This window comes from Pyrus communis, chromosome 10, assembly GCF_041283825.1.
Source record: "Pyrus communis isolate YQ-2024b chromosome 10, ASM4128382v1, whole genome shotgun sequence".
NCBI classification, from domain to species: domain Eukaryota; kingdom Viridiplantae; phylum Streptophyta; class Magnoliopsida; order Rosales; family Rosaceae; genus Pyrus; species Pyrus communis.
Window position 1 is genome coordinate 21,587,522 of NC_142574.1, and position 22,656 is coordinate 21,610,177.

Below are 22,656 nucleotides of genomic sequence, written 5' to 3' on the forward strand. Positions count from 1 at the left end.
ACTTGTTTGCCAAGGCAACTAACGAAAAGGCAATTTTGGAGGGTCCTTAAACCCTTGGAAGGCACAAAGCAAATGTTATCATTGAAGATTTTCTACGGTACTCCGGGATATCACGAAGAAAGCAATACATACAATAGTTCATGGGAAAAGTTTTCACACATTTCAAACTGTAATTTGTCGAGAAGTAGAAATGAATTTCAAGGAGCGAATGGGTAAATAGGAAGTTAACATTAGTTTTAAAGAAATAAAGATATATTTTTAGGAAGCACTAGATACAATAATGTCAAAAGAATTACAGCAATACTAAAACCGACCAATTTTTTGACCCGGCGGCTACATGCAAGACCCAAAACAAGGCTGCCCATACCCACAAAAATATAATGCAATGCAGGAGGAAAACATCAAAATAGTAACTGATTAAACAACGCCAAACATCGAAAGGCCACATTTCACGCCATTGAAACAGTACTCTCATAAAAACCCACCCTCACGGGCCAGAGGGCATATGCATTGTAGCTGAAGCAAAAAATATCACCAATTTTAGATTATACTTGGTTTCCAGTTCCATCACCTCTTGTGTGCTCACCCGTCCGTCCTCTTGCTCGGTTGTACCCTCTGCCACCTCTGCCACCTCGTTCATATCCACCGGCACCGCCTCTCTCATAGCCACCAGCACCGCCTCTTCCATAACCTCCACCAGCACCACCTCTTTCATAACCTCCACCAGCACCGCCTCTTTCATAACCTCTGCCAGCACTGCCTCTTTCATACCCACCGCCGGAACCTCTTTCATACCCACCGCCGGAACCTCTTTCATATCCACCACCAGCACCTCTTTCATATCCACCACCAGCACCTCTTTCATACCCACCGCCAGCACCGCCTCTTTCATACCCACCGCCAGCACCTCTTTCATACCCACCGCCAGAACCTCTTTCATACCCACCGCCAGAACCTCTTTCATATCCACCGCCAGAACCTCTTTCATACCCACCGCCAGAACCTCTTTCATAGCTACCAGCACCTCTTTCATACCCACCACCAGAACCTATAAGAAAAGAAAATAATATGCTTGAAATAGTCAGTCCATTGCACATATGTGACCAATGCTCACATGCAGATCAATCAAAGAACATATTCATATCTGAAGCACACATCTTAAGCGGTTAAGTGTATCCACCAGACTGAGAGGTATAGGGATACTATTGAATACATGCACCCAATTGAAAGCAAACACAAAAACACAATAATCCAACACTCTTCATAATAGAGTACAATGCCAACCATTCAAATATGGCCAACTCTTTTGTAAATAATCCCTCAACGTCCCCTAACCCAAAATGCTGCTCAGTTTATTCTCCTTGTACAGGCAATTATTAAAAAGAATGCATAGACTCATCAACAAGTTTGATTATTGCATAGACCCTGTATAGAAAGTTAAGTAAACTTACCACGGTTACCCCAACCCCTACCACGTCCACCACCTTGTCCCCGATTTGGATATCCACCATTATCTACCAGAAAAGAAGTCCAAGTCAAGGACAGATTTATATTATATAAATTATACACACACACACATGTATATATGTATATATAATAAAGAGGGACTTCATAAAACCATAAGGAGATTACTTAAATCCCCAATGTAGAAAATAATTGTGTGATTTCATTATTGTACCTTGATAGTTTCTATAACCACCTTGATAGTTCCCAGATCGACCTTGATGATTTCCATATCCGCCTTGATAATTGCCATACCCTCCTCCACCCCTGCCCCAATTCCGGCCTCTTCCTCTACCACGTCCCCGTCCTCGGCCATATGAATCTAACCACCAAATAAAGGAAGCATGTTAAAATTGAAACATTAAAACGTGCTTAAAATAAAAGCTACATGATAAGTTGTCATTACCATCACCTTCATTAACAGCATTGTAAGAAACACGTGTTTGTTTTGGTTGCTGCTGCTGTTGGTACTTCGGCTGTGGCTTTGATTGATCCGCAACATATGGGGCTTGATACCTATGGAAAGGGAACATGTCAAAAATATTAAAATTAAAAGCACTAGAAAAGGAACAGGAATCACGTTTCCGTAAGCTCAATATTTTTATGCATATACCGCAGAAGAATTTCAAACTTAATCTAAAAATCAACCTTGGTGAAGATCCCAACATATTTCAGAACTTACCCAGGAGAATTTGTGTTTAGCTCCTTAGTTGATAATGTGATTGAAATCATTGAGACATGACGAGTCGTTTCCACACTGCAACACATGTTTATAACTTAATACGCCCATTATTAATTAAGCAGAAAAAGAAAATAACCATGCATACGAACATAGCATACACTAAAAATTTGTTTAAGCCATTTCCTTACTGGACGAAGTAATCACCATAAATATATTCATGCGTACAAAATTGTGCAGTGGAAATTTATTTTGCGACACTTACGGGAGAAGACCTTCTTCCATCGGTTCAAACACATCAGTTATGCTTACAGAGCTGATGGCAGTTTCTTGATGCAACAAGGGAATTCTATTCTGTTTTCAAACACAAATGGCTGGTTAGTGTGCAATGAAGAGACAGAGATTGTTGGGTAGTTGTCAGGAGGGGAGAGAGATAGTGACCTTTATAATTTCAGCAATTGCAACTGTCTTGTTAATTGCCTGTCCCATTGCCTTCAAGACGATTTCTTTTCCGCGCTTATCCTATGAAAAATGTCCACAGAATTGGTAGATTAGCTCCAAAAAATCAGATGTGAGGATAGATGAATCACCATAACCATGCATACAGACCACTCAGACAAAGTATCATTTAAGACACTTGTTCTATAACATAGATCTTCGAGTACCAGCTGACAGAAAAAAACACAGGGAGAGAAAATAAAGTTAACCTTAGGATTTCTAGAACATAAAAAGGTAAAAGAACAACAGTTATAGCAAAGAGACATCATAAAGAGAAGCTCAAACAGAACATGTACATACTGATCTTACAGCCGTAAATAGGTACGAATTCTTGCCCATTCTCACAATAAGTATTATTATTATTTATTACCTGAGTGGTTTATGGAACACTCTCGTTAATGTAACAATTTTTTCTTATCATGTCAATGTGTTTCGGCCAAGCGTCAAAGGTATATTCACCCACAGAAAGGCTGAACCCTGATTGAATACAGGGGTCAACCAAACTCTTGTAAGGCCTTATTGTGACTAAAAACAGTTAACCGCCTCGTTGATAGATTTTGACAAGTACACTAAAGGAAACCCTTCCCAGGTGGAGAATCCATCACAAAATGGAAAGTACCATTCATACCAAAAAGGGCCTTGTGTACTTGTTGGAGAGAAATTATCGGCATTAAGAACCATAATTCAAAAGTTCACTCATGTCTTTACAACCACAATTTTGGAACATTGATTATCCTTTTTCACAGCTTCAGCCTTCACTGAACTCTCAGCCTAATTGGTCTATAACCAATGACATTGCGTATGATGCAAACAACTACACAACTAGATTTGCAATACTGCATACAACACGGGTTGTCCAGTAAACTGAATTATTGACGCAAACATGAAAACTAAGTCTACCCAACTCCTCACTGAAGTCAATAGAACTATTCTGACGTAAATAATTGATAACTGGCATTCCCAAAAAACTAAAACTGTCAATGGACATTTTTTCAGTCAAGACCTATCGGCTAGCATCTCCCACGCCAACACGAATTAACAATCATGAAGGACTTTCCGCATACAAGTAACAAAAACTTAGCCGAGACCATCAATTTAAACAATAACAACAGCTACATTCATGTGATTCAAATTTCAACCATAACAAACAACCAGAAAAGTCCATAAAACAACATTCAAATGCATTTATCATTACCAAATGCATTTATCATTACCAAACAACCAAGACCAAATACCCACAAATAACAAAATGGGCGAAAAATCCATCCATATTGGAAGCAAAAACAACCCAATAAACCGAAAGGACAAAACCCAATGCAAAAACAAAGACATGCAAAAATACCCAGAAACCAAAAATACAAAAGAATGAATCAATATAAAAAAACACGACGACGCTCGAAGGGAGAGAAGATGAACCTGCAGCAGAGTGGTGGCATAGCTGATGTAGTTTCTGATAGCGCCTTGGGTGGTGATGCGGATCTCGTTCTCGTTGATGGGCAATTCGGGCCTCGGCTTCTCGACTCTCTGAAACTTTTCCATGGCGTTTCGGAACTTTTGGATTTGGGAGAAACAGAAAACCCTATAAAACCCTAGCGGAGGAGCGAGAGAGTCAGAGAACACTGAAGAGAGGAGAGAGACAAAGTATGAACGGGAAGCGGTTAAAAAAAGGGCGAAATTTTGGTTTTCAAAAGCCCAAGCCCAATTCGATTTCGCTCCATATTTCACAAATCGACAGCCAGGGTTTAGTAGCGTACATGTTCCAACTCATCGTGTGCCTCCACGTATCACTGCACAGTTGATAAGGGGTGGTGCTCCACACATCTATTTTTGGAATAGGATCCGCTCCGGATGCTATTTGTAAGGATTCAAATGATCATTTAATCGTGTATGTTTATCTAATATCGTGTGATTACAAATTATTTTAAATTTTAAATTTTAAATTAAATATAAATAGTATTTAGTGAAAACTGACCACACGATGTATGATGAACGGACACGATTGATTGATCCTCTAAATTCCTACAAAGAGGATCCAGAGAGGATCCTTGTCCTCCATTTTTTTTTACTTTTTAAACACCCCCTCTTAGTATTCTGTCGTTGAATCGAATAAATTGAAAAAGATACGTGTCTCTAAATTAACAAGAGTGTATGGATGGTAAAAACAAGTGTGTGACTACCTCTTTCTTTATAATAAAAAAAAAAAAGAAAAAAAGAAAAAAGAAGTTAAAACATGAATAACTACCCAACCTTTTAAAATCTTCCAAATAACACCTAACATTATGAATCATGAACATTTGTTAAGTCACTAGCATTAAATAATGACATGAACAAATATTGAAGTAGATTTAAACTCTCAAGTCATTTGTAGAACTTTGAATCCTCTAATCAACCCATTTTCGTCCTTATTTTCATTTTTATTAATTAAACCTTATTCTTTTTCCTTTTCTTTTTTTTTTAATCAAAATTATTTAACTTCCACATCATGATTTGAATATTAAATAATTTCAATTTTAAATTTGAAATACTTATTCTATAAAATATATTATTTTAGTATTTTCACATATTTTTATTTTTAATTTGTACCATATATTTTTAATAGGTTGAAAACTTTAATTTTCGACCCATAATTTTAATCTTGTACCAATATTCTTTTAATTTTAATTTATACCCATATGTTTCTAATTTCTTTTTATGCCATATATTTTTTAGACATTGATTTGTACCCATAATTTTAAATTTTTATATGTACTAATGTACTTCATATTTATTTATGTACCAATGTTCTAAAAAACGCTAGGCGCTAGTCGGGCGGCCGGCTGGTGCCTAGTGCCTAGGCGGCTAAACGAGGTCTAGGCGGCCTAAGCGAATTTAGGTAAATTTCTTTTATATCTTGTAAATAAGTGCATATTGACACTTACAAAAAATTATTCTTGTATATCTTGAAATAAATATATTATATACCATATGAATTAGTTAAATTTATTTTATAGTAAATGATTAAATATTGAGGAAGACGTTTTAAAAAAAAAATATATATATATATATATATACACACACGCATATCTAATATAAGAGTATAATATAAGCTGATCTTATTCCGATCATAAAAAGAAAAATAATAAAATAATATAATGCAAGAGTGTAATATAGACTTTAAAGAGATAAAGGTGTCAAATATGTGGGTGTAGAATGCAAAGTGGGACATCAGACGCATAGAGATGGGGAGCTACACCAATACTTAATAGCAAAAGTACACCTAGGGACTCACATCCATGTTTTTTTTTTTTTTATGAGAACAATCAATAGCTAGGTACTGATAGCTCTTTTTTTTCCCTTGAAAAATCATATTGATGCTAGCTGTCCAAATGTGATTCGACAAAATTAAATAGAAAAGTTTGAGAGTGGTCACGTGAATGAAAAGAAGAGAGAGAAACTTATTTTCTCATCTTCTTCCTTTTTCGTCTTCGTAAGAACACAGAACCAGCAACCCAAAAAGTTTTGAACGCAATTCATTCATCATTTCTCAAGTTCAAAAATAAAAAAAAATTTGAGATTCCAAACCGTCTAGGCCAACCAGTCGGCCGCCTTGACCCTCGCCTAATCCCTTTGCCAATTTTCCTTCCGATTAAGAGTTAATTCCGGTGGCTAGCCATCGCCCAGTGCCTAAACGCCGTCTAGGCTGATTTTTAGAACACTGTTTTGTACTCATATTTAAAATAAAATAAAAAACAACAACACCTTTAATTTGTACCCATAATTTTAATTTTTGATATGAACCCATATTTTTTAATTTAATTGTACTTATCTTTTAAATTTTGTACCAATATTCTTTTAGCTTTAATTCATACCCATATGTGTATAATTTTTTTTTTATGTCCATTTTTTTATACTTTGATTTGTACCTTTAATTTTAAATTTTGATATGCAACCATATGTTTTAATTTAATTTGTACTCATATTTTTTATTTATTGTTAGATCCCACATCGCCCAAGAGAGATGATCATCTATGCCTTATATGTACATGCCTACCTCCTTTAGCACGAGACCTTTTAGGAGCTCACTGGCTTCATTGGAACTCCGAAGTTAAGCGAGTTCGCACAAGAGCAATCCCAAGATGGGTGACCCACTGGGAACTCGTGTGATTTCCCAAAAACAAAACCGTGAGGGTGTGGTCGGGGCCCAAAGCGGACAATATCGTGCTACGGCAGAGTCGAGCCTTGGATGTGGTGGAAAGTTCTCGTGTGAGTTCCCAGAAACAAAACAGTGAGGGTGTGGTTGGGGCCCAAAGTTGATAATATCGTGCTACGGCAAAGTTGAGCCCGAGATGTGGTGGAGCCCGGGTTGGGATGTGACATTTATGAATGTACCCATACTAATACATGAATTTATTTTGTGTTTTAAAATATATCAATAGTTATGTGAGTATTTTTTTTTTTTTTGCAAAAACTATGTGAAGAACAATATTATTTTGTCATTGATTTTAAGAAATTATTATATTTTCAAAATACAATTTGAATTTGTTTAAATTTCATAATTTGTGGGTTATAAATTTGATAAATACAGGAGTTAAATTCCCTAAATGATGCACCGTTTAAATGTTAGACTTTGATCAAAATATTTGGCTAAATAAGATTCCAAGCAAACAATTGAGGGACCGCAACCAAAATTATCCTCGAATTATTCATAAGTCCGTAATGACTCCTCTTTTTTGTTAACACCAAGTAATTTTCTCATTTTTAGTCGCCTTCCGGGGATATCAACTTTGCAGCTTCTTCATTGTTAATGTGAACCATGCAATTGAGGAATTATCAATAACTTGAGTTCTAATCCTTCATAAAAAATAAGAAATTCTGTATCAATAACTTGAGTTCTAATCCTTCACAAAAAATAAGAAATTCTGTATATTTTGACCAATTTATGGTGAAAAATGGGGTTGCCCCCTCAGCAAAACAGGGACAAAGTTGAGCCAGAAGATTCCGATTCAAGATAAATTCATGAAAAAGCAGAATCTCTTTAGAATCTACTCCATAATTTAGAAATTGATTAATTATATTGATGAGTTTTTGAGCTAGGATGGGATGGGTGGTGGATTTTGCAACGGAGGAGGATTATGACCCTTCATAATCTCTCTCTTTTCATCCCCTCATACTTGAATAATTATGATTAAATTATGTCAACATTTTAAATTGATATTTTTATAAGAACAAAAAGACAAAAAGGAAAGTGCGAGAGGAAGAGAGAGAAGGAGATGAGAATATGAGGGAAGATAATTCTACTCCTTTTGTAACAGCTATCATGGAAGTGATGTTTTCAACTTGGAAATAGATCCTCTCCGGATCCCTTTCATCAAATCCACCCAATCAATCAATTCGCGCTCTTAAAATTTGATCCAACGACTATAAATAATGGCTTCTTTAAAAGTTATAATAACTTTAGTCGTTAGATCAAATTTCAAAAGTTCTGATTAAATGATTGGGTGAATTTAATGGATAGGACCACCTATTTGGTACCAGTATCTGTTGGTGCGGTTGGGAACCACCTCGTTGTGATTGACATAAATTCTTGTATATCATGGGTCTTGTACAAAAATTAGAGGAATTGAATAATATATGACTTATTTATCAATATATGACATGTTGTGGGTTCATGCAATGACATGATACGCCTTTAAATTAGAGGAATTGAATAATATATGACTTATTTATCAAAGTACCTCCAGAACAGTAGTTTAAGTATCACTTTATTTTTACTTTTGCTACCGAGTCAGATTAGTGTCTCACGTTACCTGAATTTGTCAATTATGTTACTCAATAACTTTTGATCATAGATATAATTTTAATCATTCTATCTCATATTATTGATATCACGTCGATATTATAGAATAATAATTAATATTTAATGGATAAAGTTAACCAATACAAAATAAAATTTTAGACGACAGATTGATACAATTGTAAATTTGGAAATGCAAGGGATAAAAATATAATTTCGTAATAGTTGATGGAACATTTTTTATAATAAAACAATCATATCTAGTTATTTGGCTAAAATGAATTTTCTATAAGAGCAACTCCACTAGTTCCAATTGCAACGGCAATTCGGTGATTCAATCCCTTTGCTCCAACAAAAACAGCTTTAGCTCACCCAAATCATATGTTGACAAAATTTTTTGCAGGTGACGGTGCATTAGTAGGAGATGGTGATCGAGGGAGGAGTCCGGCTTCTCTGCCGTCGAGAAATCTGGTTTAGAAGACAAAGTGGCTATGCGTTTCGAGAGGGAGAGGGAGAGACAAACGGAGCGAGGGAGGGAGGGACGGATGGTGAGAGAGGAAGAAAATGAGGGAGATGGGAGAGTGATGAATTAGGACGGAGGAAATGAGACAAAAAAAGAAAATAATATTATTTTTATTTACTTATTAAAAATAATTTTTTAATACTAATTACCCGGACAATTATCGGATTGAGTCGCTATAAGGGTTTTTTTTTCTTCTTCAATATTCAATTGAAGAATTCCCAAAATTTCCCAAATCGCCTTAACAATATTATTAATAGTCAAACCACGACATCTGATATGCGTTTCTATTTTCATTAGTAATACGGTCGAGTAGTATTCATCTTCCGTGATAAATCTTATATTTGATTCTCGCAAAAGGCAAATTGAAACCAACTTGTTATGACTAGTCCATTAGGAAGTTTAAACAATTTCATCGAAACCAAAACCACCGATTACAAAATGTTTACCAAATACTAGGGTCACGAATATATTACTACACACAACCACATCAAATTGAAGATCAATACAATAACATGTAGATAACAGTACATATTTTACAAATTCTGGAAAACTACACCGAACAATACAAGGAACTATGATGTTAATAACCGCGCGAGTTGGCAGATAACGCAGAGGACGTTGACAATACTCCTCCGATTCAATTCCTCCATCTCTTGTATGGAAGTTTCCTGACCAAGTGTTTGATCTTGCATCTTTCTCATGTGCATTGCTGTCAAAAAAGACTGCAAATGTTGGGAATTCTAACGAAAAGTCTACAGTACTGTTCACTTTAACGAAAAACCACATTTTTACCTTAAAAAGTCAATCATGGTACTATTCACTTTACCTTTTATTTTGTCCTTATCATTAAAACTCAAAGTTTTCAAGCCATTTTCATTAGTTTTCCTTTAAATGTTAGTATATCATTCAAGGCATCATTCAAAACCGAGGTAGGTTGGTACATGAACCCAAAAAATTAAATTTATCCAACGGCAAATAACGTGAGCGTAGAGTAGATATTCAACGCACGACTGAAGAGCTAAAATCTCCGCAGAGTAATGTTAGGGAGACTAAATTTGGAAACTAAAATTGCAAACTAAATGATGTGTCACCAATACAAATGAGCACGATCCATATCAAGGAGCAGTAACCGCACACTGTTTATACTGTGTTTTCCGCTTAAAACGGGTAATTAACACTAATCGGGCATGCTTGAACTAGTCACATAAGCTACTGATCTAAACTTAATTTGGCATAAAACCCATTGTTAATTCAATCAAGAAGCATCACAGTGAATGAAATCGAATCCTACTTAACAAAATCAAACCCACCAAAACAGCAATTGCAAAATCAAACAATCTTAAGATGATATCAATGAAGAACAAATTATGAAAATTGATGAATTCATACCATCAAACCGAGGAGGGCAACATTATTCCAACATAGGCTGCAAATCGCCAACACCGTCCCCCTCGCCCTCCCCTTCGCCGCGAAGGATATTACGGAGCGAAACCGTCGAAGAAAAGCTGACAACTTTATGGAATTTATTAACAGGGGAAGGCAATTGGGGCATTCTCCTCCAGCTATACTTCCCCGAAGGTCCACCATTGTCATCGGAACCAATCTCACAAACACAAGCCGGATACTTTTTATGATACTCCTCATTGAACACGTATATAAGATTTCCCAATCCCACACACTTCAAGCTAGCAAACTTGTCTTCCTCATCGCCGTCGACCAATCCATACAACAAGTCCTGCGGCATGATGGCGATCTCACTGAACTCTATTGTGGTCTCCTCCACCTTCCACAGGTTGAAAGAGGGCCCGAGAAGGCCGTTGCATATTCCGGTGAGGATGAGGTGGTTGGTGGAGGAAATCAGGAAGGAGAAGACGACACCGGGCGGGTGGAGGGTCTAGACATCGCTCCACGCACGGGTGCGGAGATCAAAAGACGCAACGAAGCAGGAGTAGATTCCGAAGACGTAGAACCGGCGCTTGAAGAAGGCGGAGGAGAGCGACTGGGACGAGTTTCCGGAGCGGAAATCGGCGGGGAAGGGAGGGCATAGGAGCCAGGAATCGGGGTTGTAAATCTCGACATCCAAACGGTCATCGATGTCAACCAAATTGTTGATGAATCGGACGCCGCCGACGACGACGAAACTAGGGATGGGGGAGGAGGAGGGGGGGAGAATCGACGCCAACAAGGGGGTTGATGCGGGAAAATCGGAGAAGGGAGGTGGAAAGCCAGTGGTGCTTGAGAATAGGAGAGAAGGTGAAAAGGGGGGCGGTGATGAGGAAGAAGTCGTCGGCGCCGAAGAAAGAGGAGGATTGGGAGGGGAAGGTGGGCGAGGGGAGGCGGAACCAGAGGTTGGAGAAAGGGTTGAAGGCGAACGACTGGTTGAAGTTGGAGGAGGTATTGTGGATGCTGTAAAGGAAGAACCAAGGGTATTTATGGGAGTGTAAGGAGGAGAAGGTGGAGGAGGAGATGAGGGAATGCCAGTGCTTGCAGACGGCGGAGGCGCGAATGAGGGTGGGGATGGGGAGGTAGGAAAGGATGAGCTCCGTCATGTCAGAGCTGAGGCTGCTGATTTCCGTCATTTGTGGGGTGGATTGAACCGAGTCAAACAGAATTGAGAGAAGAGGTTGGAGGAGAAAGGAGAGGAGGGGACCGAGGGGTAGGTAGTTGTTTGATGGAGGTGGAGTTTGACTTTATCGGAAGATTAACTCACAGATTCTCCGTCCTCCCTTTTTCCCTCCATATTTCTCATCAGTATCCATTAATACTACTTACTCGTAAAAAGAATACAGTAGACTGTAGAGACTTACAACGTTATGCGATGATTTTAGTCTTTTTATTATTATTTTTTTTTTTGGGTCAAAAACAAAATGCGATGTTTTTAGTTTGGTAATGCACTTGTTTATTTATATTGACTTTAAGTTTTTTTTTTTTTTTTTTTTTTTTTAAGTTTTGTATTCAAACATATTATAACACTACTTACATTTATTCTAACAAAATTCAACAATATCTAAAGTCATATTTGAGTCATGATCTCTTGATCTAATGCCATGGATCATTAATATTGCAAAAGAGAAATGCTAATGAGACTTTCATAAAAATAGGACTCTTCATAGACTCATTGGCACGTCATATTTTTTTCACAATGTTTTATAGCATGGGAACAAAAACTAACATTAAATTGTGAGGTGAAAGAGAATCTATGAAAAATTTTCATTTTAAGAGACTCTTCTTAGCATTTCTTATTGCAAAAAACTATTCTTGTTTTAAAGTCTTCTTGAAAATTAAAGAGACATTTTTTTTTTGTCAAAAAAATAGATTTTGTTAGATTAACCACCGACAGGGTTCGAAACCCACGCCGTCATACAATAACTCAACACCTTTCTACCACTGTGGTAAAAGACTACTTGCTAAAGACCTTTTCATTAGCCAATAAAAATAGGGAAGTTTTATTGGCACTCCTAAAATCTCATTCTACACTCCTCACAAGTGTATTTTTCTTTCCAAATAAAGAAAGTTTGGAGTGTAGAATGATATTTTTGAAGTGCCAATAACAATTCCCTAAAAATAAGAGGAAAAATGTTGTAAGACTACTTCTCAATGTCATTAATGGTTATTTTTTAGGCCTATTTTTTATTCAGCTTATGTGAGTTGCACATGCACATAAGTGATTGTCAACAATTATTGTTAATATGTATCGTAACGCATTAATAGTTGATAACTATTTATACGTGCATCAGCAGTTGTTAATAATATTTGTATCTTTTCTTGTTAGGATTGTGTTACTAGACTGTGTATATGAACAACACAACAGAAAATAACTACCCAGATTAAGAGTGTAAAATCATACTTTAGCAAGATAAAGTCATAAATTAAAGCGAAATACCTAAAAATGGGACAATTTCTTAATCTTGAGACAAAAATAGGACAAACCGGCTATGTACAAAATGGAAATTACTAAAATACCGACATATAAATGGGTTATTTCGTCCTATTTTCTGATTTCTCTCTCTACTATCTCTCTTTCCCTTCCTCTCTCTTCTCTCACTTTTTGCCTCACGTACTCTCTCTTCCCTTCTCACTGTGCACACACGGTGCACTGTCATCCCGACCACACACTGTCCAAATCGAAGCCACCACCAATTATATCTCATCCTCATGAGTCCAAAGCACCTAGCCTTGTCACGAATCTCATCTCTGATTGTTGGGATTGACTCAAGCAGGCCACGAGTTTTTCGGCCATTTTCCGGCAACACAACAAACAAATCGAGGCTTGAGACCACCACCACTGGACTCGTATTGAGGGTAGGAACAAAGCCTAGTCATTAAATGTTGGTGTTTTGTTGGATGAATTTTTCAAGATTTGCTCATTCTATGTACACGACATGCACATGATATGCTTACAGATATGAAGTTAAATACTTAGAAGCCCAGTCATTAAATGAGTTGTTTGTAAGATGAATTAATACTTAGAAGTTAAATTAGGGTTCGTGTTTCATGTTGGGGCCTATAGGTTGTGGAATAAATTTAAGTTTTGACGTGCTACAAAATTGGGATGGAACAATTTTTGGTTCAAGTGTTCAATTGCAAAAAATTTTCCGTAATGTGCATATGGTGTGCATGGCTACATCTTAATATGAGAAGCGAAAATGTTCACTAGTTATGATGCATGTATGTTGTGCCTCAGAATTTAGTGAGTATGACCACAACTTAGTCGGCTTTAGCGAAAAACAAAATTAATAAAGCTTAGAGGACGTTAATGGTCATGCGTGTCCATGAAATAATGACAACGAGTATCATGTTTTCCATCTGCACGGTTAATTGGTGAATGATATACATAACAAGATTTTTCAAACCGCCACTGTAACCTTATATATGTAACAATTATGTTTTAATTGTATCCACTATAGCAATAGGTTGCCGTTAAAGTTTCTTATTAATGTGAAAAGTAGCTCGTTGCGCGATGTCTAGTTCTGTGCATATCATGTGCATGTGCTACACAAATTCTGTGCATGTGGCGTGCATATAGTGTATATGTTGGTGACGTCATAAGTGATGATGTCATTTTTTTGATTTCGAAGAGAGAGTTGTGAGCTCTGGGTTTTTGGATTGGCTCAGATCTATGAGCATATCATATGCATATTGTGTACACACATGAGCATATCTTGAAAAATTCATCCAACAAGACACCAATTTTTGCCAATTTTTAGTAAACACCATCACAATTAAATCCTATGATATAGAAGAGGGAGAATTGATTAAATTTTGTTTCACTATTACTTCATACAACTTCTGGGTTTATTCTCCCTTTCTCTTCCCCAAATATGAAAAAGCTCACTTCTTTAATCCCACTAATATGCAAATATTGGAAGGAAGAGAGCAAAAAACAAATGGGTTTTGTGCACCAATAGTTAATGACTGGGCTTTGTTCCCACTCTCGATGTGAGTCCAATGGTGGTGGTCTTGAGTAGGGCTGGGCAGGGTTGGGCCGAGCTTAAATTTGGAGGAACCTGGACCTACCCATTTTAAAATGTAGCAGGTCGGGTCAGGTTGGGTATAAGGTTTTTAGTTTAGGAACCAGACCTAACCTGACCCGTTTCAAACGGGCCGGTTCAGGATGGGTCAACGGGTCTAATTACTTTTTTTTTTCTTTTCAGTTTGGGAACGGTACCGATCTGCTAAGCAGAAGCAGAAGCAAAACCAACCATTTTAGACACTCATTTGCACTACTTAGAACACAAAAAAACAAATCCTACAAACATTTTTGCACTACATGTGTTTAAACACAACCAAATCAATGTATATACTCCGCACATGTTAATGATTCTTCCATGCATGTCCCGAAATAAGCAAACCATGAAATCTCAGATCCATAGTTTCTAACATAACCCATTACTCTTACACACAAAACTACAATAAACCAATCTCACAAATAACCAAATCGGCAAATCGAATCAGTTAAATCGTACACTGAAATTACATAGAATTAAAGAAAATCAGAACCCTAAGTCTCAATTTCTTGGCATCAGCAAGCATTACACATAAATTAAAGAAAATGGAAAAGGAATTACCCTAATTGGCTGGCTTTTGAGGCTTGGCCATGCTTTCTACTCTCGCTGATCCTCAAATTACTTACAAAGTCTTCCTCCGTGAAAACAGCATCATTAGATGCCAGGAGCGCGAGGCCTTGCGATGGCGCCAAAGTCGTCGAAAGAAGGGAGTTGGTGCCCGGACTTGCTCATCCAGATCTTTGACTCGATCTCCGACATCAAGACCCTCGTTGGTATTCCTTCAGATCTTTGACTCAGCATCTGAGACGTGGTATCGAACGAAAAACTTTACCGGCACTACAAATCTAAGACTGCCTGAAGAGTACAAAGGCTTCGGTGAAGTGGTGGCGGGGCTGAGCGACAACATCAGTAAAGTGAGGTGAGTGGGCACTGTGAGGAGGAGAAGACGGTTGAGAATTTAAGAGTTGGAGGCGAGGGAGTCGAGGGACTGAGGGAAAAGGTTTAAGAGTCTGATTTTGGAACTCGGGAGGAATTCACTAGGGTTGAAACCAAAGGTTGAGATTGGATGATAGGTTATCATTTAATCTCGACCGTTCATTATAATTAGAAACGGGTCAGTCCGAGTACCCGTTTTTCTAAGTATCTGGACTTGGCCGGCCCTATAAATGAAAAGGGCCTGGCCCAGCCTGCCCCATTTGTTCTCTAAAATATTAGGAACCGCCTCGTACCTGCCTCGAACCGTGATTACCTGCCTCAACCCACGATTCCTCTACTCGTTTGCCCAGCCCTAGTCCTGAGCCTCGATTATTTGCCATGTTGCTGAAAAACTCGTGGCTTGCTTGAGTTTTGATCCTAACAATCAGGGATGAGATTCGTGACTAGGCTAGGTGTTTTGGAATCGTGAGGACGAGATGAAACTAGTGGTGGCTTCGATTTGGACGGTATTGGTTGGGATGACTATGCACCATGTATGCACAGTGAGAAAGGAAGAGAGTGCGTGAGGGAGAAAGTGAGAGAAGAGGGAAAGAGAGAGAGAAAGTAGAGAGAGAAGATAAGAAAATCAGAGGAAATAACCCATTTATATATGAAAACAATTAAGTCATTTCAAGGTGTAGGTAAATCCTATTTATGTTCGATTGTTGTGCATGCCGTGTGCATATTTGAAATATCATATTTCTATCCATAATTAAGAAATTGTCCTATTTGTAGGTATTTTCCTAAATTAAATACCTTATATTACTAAAATGTGGTTGTTTATACAGCTTGTTTCATACTTATTCTTTTGGTTTGGAGTAGATTGTTTGCAGTGAAATTAGTGAATCTGAAAATTATAACCTACTTAGATGCACGAAATGGAGAGTAATTGTTGTTTGAAAAATGGGAAAACCAACTTTTGTTCTCTTGTTTTTGTTTGTTAATGGAAATTGGAAAGGAGACGAAATCTTAGCTACTCCTAGCTTACAGATTTTATTATTGCACTCAAGAAATCACAAGTACAAGAAAATTATCCTGTGGGACTAAATTACCAAATGAGTAATGGGTCCAATTTTGGTGGTTTGAAAAGCAGATTCGCCTAATTCTTGAGAGATTTTTTAATGTGTTCGAAATATAGGATAGTGGGTAGTACACTATATGTTATTATACAAACAAAAGAATATATGAAAAATGAAACTTTACTTGTATAATGACATGCGGTGTACTACTCCATATTCCGGCACATTGAAAAACCGGTCATAAAAACACTTTTATGTAATAAAAAGCACTTTGAAGTGCTTTTCTAGAAAGCGCCTTCATGTTAGTTGTTAGAAAACACTTGAATTTTTAATAAATATCTTACTGTTGCTTTTAATAAAAACACTTCTACTACATAAGTATTCTCAAGTAGACTCTAAAATAGATTCAACCAAAGCTCAATTGAAACTCAAGTGAAGTTAAAAGTTAAGTTATTGAGGTTAGTTCAAGCAATCACAATAATTAGAGAACTGAATTAGAATTAAATTGGGTCAAACGTTTGAGATTATTTTCCACAATTTTTAGAGAAATAGCGTTAATGAATTTAATAATTAGTTATTAGAAGGGTGAAGAATATGTGATAAACAAACTAGGACTAGAGTGCCTAGATATAATTGTTTTCCGTGGATACACTAAAGCGCCATAGGCTATTTTCCACCGACTTAACAAAGAAAAGTGACATCATTTTCAGGGCTTTGAAGCAAGAAAAGTGACACATCATATTCAAGACTTTGAAGCAAAAAAAAGTGATATATTATTTCCCAAAATTTTGAAGCATACTTGGTTGGTCATTATCCCATTGGCCCGGGTGTTTTTCTAGAATCTTGAACTGGTCCAGCAGCAGGAAAATATACACCTAAAAATCTGGAATTTGTTTATAATACACATATTCATTTAATATGCAAGATCGTTTGAAAATATTTTTAAAATGACTTAAAGAATTTTAAGTTAAATAATTTTTTAATTATTTTAGCCGTCGGATTTAAATTTGAACCGTTAGATTTTTTTTTTTTACCGTTAAATTTGATTATATTCGATCTCAGCCGTTGTATTTAATACATATATAAATATAAAACTAAACAAAAGATTTGAACGTGGACCATTGAATCAACCAATAGCTCAATTGATTGTGGCCGCACGGTTAGAAAAAGAGCCGTTAGGCTCATAATTCCCAGCAAACAAGTGGGAGATAGTGCCACGTGGATGGGCCAGGAAGCTTGAGCCAGCCTAGCACGCGTCTAGGTTGGTGAGTCCAGTTCATTCCTTTGTTTTACTCTCACATGTGGGCTCCACAATTAATTTTGGGCTAAATCTTGGCTGTGTGGGAATTTTATTTATTTTTTATTTATTTATTTTTTTTGAGTTCTAACATAACCTAATTTTAGCACAAGGGTTGGAAAGAAATTGTTGGGGGTTTTTTGTTTGGGGGGGGGGGAATAGAAGGAAAATTTTAGGACTTACTCCAAGAGTTGAAGTTAGTCTTACACATTTCTTTTTAATTTTGCTCCTTGTTTAAGTTTGTTTTGTTGAATCTAATAATCAGAAATAAAATGTTAAAAATAAATAAGGGTGTGGTAATTGTGGTTATTATTCAATAGCCAAATTACTTAAGCGTTGGCCTAAACCAAAACTCTCGACTACGAGCCCGTGGCCCAATATCCAATAGTCACACTACCCGGATAAACTCTTTGTTTCAAGTTCTTCAAAGTCTAGTCATTTAGTATTACGGTCTAGTGGTATTCCTCTTCATTTATAAGTGATAAGTCTTAAGTTCGATTCTCGCCAAAGGTGAATTTGAACCATATTATTGCTAGTCCATTATGAGGCTAAGCTCACCTATTTTCCCTCAGTATAGATATATCGTTTGGTCAAAAAAAAAAAAAAAAAAAAAAAGTTCTTCAATGTCTCTTTTAGGAGAAATTCTTTCGTGGGAGCTAAGCGAGACTCCCACACTCTTGTGAGTGTGGGAATGTGGGAGTGCGGGGTAATCCCATTCTTTGTGAGTGTGTTTCCGGTTACAGCAGCATGATAGAATTTCTCCCGATTTGGATTAGAAACGAAATCTTTGCGTAATCTTGGTATTAGGTAATATCTCTATCATCTTCCAAATCGTAATGTTAAGCTGGCGAAATAATAATGTAGTTTATCTTAAGCTGTCTTAACCAACCAATTATTTTGTACAAGATTATGTTTTAACTTTAAGTTAGGGACATCCTTCTATGTACTTATCAACTGTAACAATATTAGTTGTATTTTCTCGATTTGTACAAAACTTAAGAATATATCAATGGCGAATTATTTCTAAAAATGTTATGAAAATGTTTGTGGAAACTTTTAATTGATTTTGGGCAACACTTCAAATCAAGTAAGTTCATGGAGAAATAAGCTTCCTCAATCTCATGTGGGGAAGAGTTTGCAAGACCAACATAATTGAGCCACACAATGTGCAATTTAAAATCGAACAAGACTTGGCTGCTGAAATTTCAGTAGCCACTCCTATTTACACCCAATCCTGTGTGGACACGTGTCCAACTTTTGATTAAAAAATCAAAAGTTGGACACGTGTCCACACGGGATTGGTTGTAAGTAGGAATGGCTGCTGAAATTTTCAGCAGCTAAGTTAATTCCTTTAAAATCTCGCTTTCACCGAAATTTGATATCTACACACGTGACAAAGACTTTGGGGCATGATAGAAAAAAATGATATTCGAGGTCCACTTGTATATGCTGAATTAGTATTTACATGGAAGACTAAGCAGTTGGTCCTTTTCCTTGCATTGATTTGTCGTTTCAATCTTTAATCTCTCACAAAATTTAATCAATAATTATGATACAATCACTAAGCAGTTGATCGATTCGGTTGCGGATGAATATGATTCTTCGATTTGATTTTCATAGCTCTAGCACCACAACTGTTCAAGCAAAAACATAATTCCAGGGTTAATTAGTTGAATATATAGAGTACTAGCAATTTAAATTTAAAATTCAAGTAATTAACAAAAAAGAAATGATTAAGCAGAAACTATACATTCTGAGTTTGAGGTGATCCAGTTCCCTTTCTTGGGCTCCAAGTCATCCAGGTGTTGAAATTTTGTCGAATTCAAAGATGGAAGGCTTATGATCTGGTCATTCTTGAGTGAAGATGCTGTTGAAAGTGCTGTATAGGCAGAGGATGTGGTGGAGCAGCTCTCCAAATCCCATCTGAACCTGATCTTCGGTGAATCGTTGCTTAGTTGATCATCATATGCTACCGCTTTCAGAGTTGCCCGGTTTTGAAATTGCATAACCTGGATGGACAACATAACTCAAGTCTCAACCATAAATGATACCAATCATAGATGGGTGGATGTTACTTTTAAGACTCCACGAGCACGTTATGAGAAACATAGAGTTTAAGTAATGCAATATCTGCATAATTTAGGACCAGTTAAAGTATGTAACTTTGATTTCCACCTGGAGGTAACAAACATTCACAGTAACAGTTTTACTAGATTCTCTAGTTGCAATGTGTGGTAGTAAGTTTGAACATTAATGGCTAGAGAAGGTCGCAAGAACAACATATGGCTGCAGAACTAGTAATGTTGTGGACCTGCTTCTCTCAGAATATATATCAATATGTCCACGTCCACCCAATAAAAAATATCGGAAAAACAAAAAACGAAAACTAAAAACAAAATGGTTATCAATGAAGTTTAACCAAACAAAAAATAAAATTGTACCTTTCGAGGAAAGTATTTTCCACCTTGTCTGATTTTGCAGCAGCAGCCCATCTCAGAAGCTCCTTCATTCTTGACAGGGTTTGGTTCTGTCCCCTTTAAGCGTTTCTTTCTTCTCTGACGTGCCACATTGTGCATTTGTGCTCGTTGAGGTTGAATCAGTCACCGGTAAAACCTTGTTGCCTACATTCGCCGAATCCGCCTTGGTGCTACTAATTCCCAGACCTCTTGCAATATCTTCTTTCTTCATGATCTTCATAGATTGAATCCAATGCTGCCTTGCCTGCCTTCTGTTTACGCTACTAGGTCGCTTCAGCTGAAGAGTGCTATAAAAGCAAGCCGTTGCCACATCTTTTCGACGTAGAAATGTAAATGGCTTGAACTTCTTGCTACCCAATTTGCTTTCTTCAACTCCTTTTGATTTTCGATAAACACCAACGCTGCCGCGCCTAAAGACGATTACGTAATTTGGTTTTAACTTCTTGATCTGAAAATCAGGATGGAAAGTTCATAAATTAATAAATTGGTTAGTAAAATCTATGTCCTAATGTTAATGGTCAAAACTCGGTTTCACAGCCAAAAAACACTTAAAACATCGTTTTGAAGGGAAAATAAAACATGAACCCAGCTGTTATTGCAATCGACTATTATCTTAAATAGTTTCTTATTAAAATTGACAATTATCGACGAAACTGCCCTGATTAAGTAAATCGAGTTTGATATCTTACAATTAGTTGTTGCCTTCTTGTTGGTAGAACTAGAAATCTCCTCCCTTTCTTGTCCAACTTTAGCTCTAAATAGCCATTGAAGAAGCTGCTTTGTTTACAAGAGAGATCAGTTTTGATCCAAAAATGCTACTATATACAAATATTTACACGCTTTTTTTTTACCTGCATGATTCATCACTCTTATTGGTCCCCTTGTGTGCATAGCATTTTAGCTAAAATTGTTTTTGAGAATGGCATAACTCTTTACCTTGGTCTTTCACATTAAAAATTAATAGAAGTGGTCCACGAGTTCGTCTACGGCCAATCATTTTGGTATTTCCGGAAAAATCTCCATTAAATGGAAAAACAAGTAGGGGAATGATTGGAAAAAAAATATTCTCAACTTAATGGAAGTTTTTCACGGAATGACCAAAATGATTGACGGTGGACAAACTAAGAACCATTTCTATTGATTTTTAATGTCAGGGATTAAAATGAGTAGTTATGCCAATCTTAGAAATTTTTTTGGCTAAAAAGCCTATTAGTTTACTAGTCCAAGATATACCTCTGTAAATATAATTTACCCTAGTAAACTGAGTTTAAGTGGGGGTAAAAATTAAGCTCGTTGGCATGGGAATTATTGCAAGGTTAATTAGGATAATAATTTGTGAGCTAGAATACAGGACCTTGCAACTTGACTTGCAAACAAAAGAAAGAAGGGGCACATTAGAAATGCATATTAAAAAAAATGTTACAAATTAAGGAAGAAAAGGGTCATCACCGTCTTCCAGATTCCATAACATTTACAATATTTTGGCCACACACACATACTATGTTATCTATATTCATATACACACACATACTATGTTCGTATGCGTAAAATTAAGTTAATATTGAATTTACATGTTGCTTGAGTTGAGCATGTGGGAAGGAGATATTTTAGGGCTGCGTCAGTTATACTTGGTGCTTGCAAGAACTTCTTGTGTTTCACGTGGGGCTAGAAACTAAACTCGGGGATTCTTCTGTGTAATCAGTTGTATATTTCTCTATCTCTATTTCTCACATCACGTGAATAGTTACGTAATGTGAAAGATGAGGAGAGCAGAATATAGAACCGGTTATAGGCCTAGAGGTCTTGTTTGTGGAGCTTTTGTCTCTGTCTGAGCCTTCTCTGCCCTTTCAGTTTCATTGGGGTTTGATGGAATATGTGAGCTCCCCTGAACTTGTGGCAGCAACTGCATCTGCAACTCACGGCAATCTCCGCCATTGAAGCAAATAAAATCAAGGCCTGAGGTTGTGGGAACTACGTTGTACACCACATTCTTGATGAAGGCCAAGGAAGAGAGACGTGGCTCATGCTCTTTTATATCTTAATATTTGGTTCCCCAGAAATGCTCACTGTTGGGAAGGAATAAGTTGCTCTCACTAATCCTGTCATTGTTTTATCATTCATGTCAAATTCTGCTTGCCTCTCTTGGTTGTAATACCATCCACGCTCTCTCACAAGCTGTCACAATGTGCTCAGCAACACGAACACGAGAAGCTTTCGGCTGTGATGGTTTTGACGGGGGTCATTCTTCGTCTTGGCCGACATTTCGTAGAATTAGCCGCGCTCTCGGGTGATTACGTTCCCCGTCGGCCGATCTTTGAATGAGAATTAAAAGCTTAACATTTTCCATACAATACAAAGTCGAAACGAATAACCATGAAGTTGGGCAAGCTTCAAACTTCTGCCAA

General features: G+C 37.0%; 1 protein-coding gene and 2 pseudogenes across 6 annotated transcripts; all 3 read right to left on the reverse strand.

The window, feature by feature from the left end:
* Positions 1-234: 234 nt before the first annotated feature.
* LOC137729978 (Alba DNA/RNA-binding protein) lies at positions 235-4,391 on the reverse strand. Of its 5 annotated transcripts, none has more exons than XM_068469039.2 (9): positions 4,097-4,345; positions 2,624-2,704; positions 2,448-2,536; positions 2,186-2,260; positions 1,910-2,019; positions 1,679-1,825; positions 1,452-1,514; positions 932-1,048; positions 235-760 (listed from the first exon to the last, which is right to left on the reverse strand). In XM_068469039.2, exons 1-9 carry the CDS (start codon positions 4,217-4,219, stop codon positions 546-548), a joined length of 1,020 nt encoding a protein of 339 aa, XP_068325140.2. In that variant the 5' UTR covers positions 4,220-4,345; the 3' UTR covers positions 235-545. The 5 variants fall into 5 exon arrangements, with proteins under 5 accessions (XP_068325140.2, XP_068325135.2, XP_068325139.2 ...); XM_068469034.2 differs by having other exon boundaries at positions 235-883; XM_068469038.2 differs by having other exon boundaries at positions 908-1,048.
* A 4,978-nt stretch (positions 4,392-9,369) lies between these two features.
* LOC137729979 (F-box/kelch-repeat protein At3g24760 pseudogene) lies at positions 9,370-11,749 on the reverse strand (annotated as a pseudogene). Its single transcript, XR_015952628.1, has 2 exons — positions 10,366-11,749; positions 9,370-9,685 (listed from the first exon to the last, which is right to left on the reverse strand). The product of XR_015952628.1 is annotated as an F-box/kelch-repeat protein At3g24760 pseudogene (transcript).
* Positions 11,750-19,388: 7,639 nt separating this feature from the next.
* Positions 19,389-21,108, reverse strand: LOC148693712 (uncharacterized; annotated as a pseudogene).
* Between the last annotated feature and the right edge of the window lie 1,548 nt (positions 21,109-22,656).

Coding starts and splice junctions, on each gene's coding strand:
- LOC137729978 (XM_068469032.2), bottom strand. CDS start 4,219: ATGGAAAAGTTTCAGAGAGTCGAGAAGCCGAGGCCCGAATTGCCCATC. Junction 2,705..4,096: donor ATGCCACCACTCTGCTGCAG/GTTCATCTTCTC, acceptor CATTTTTCATAG/GATAAGCGCGGAAAAGAAAT. Junction 1,826..1,909: donor TGCTGTTAATGAAGGTGATG/GTAATGACAACT, acceptor TTTGGTGGTTAG/ATTCATATGGCCGAGGACGG.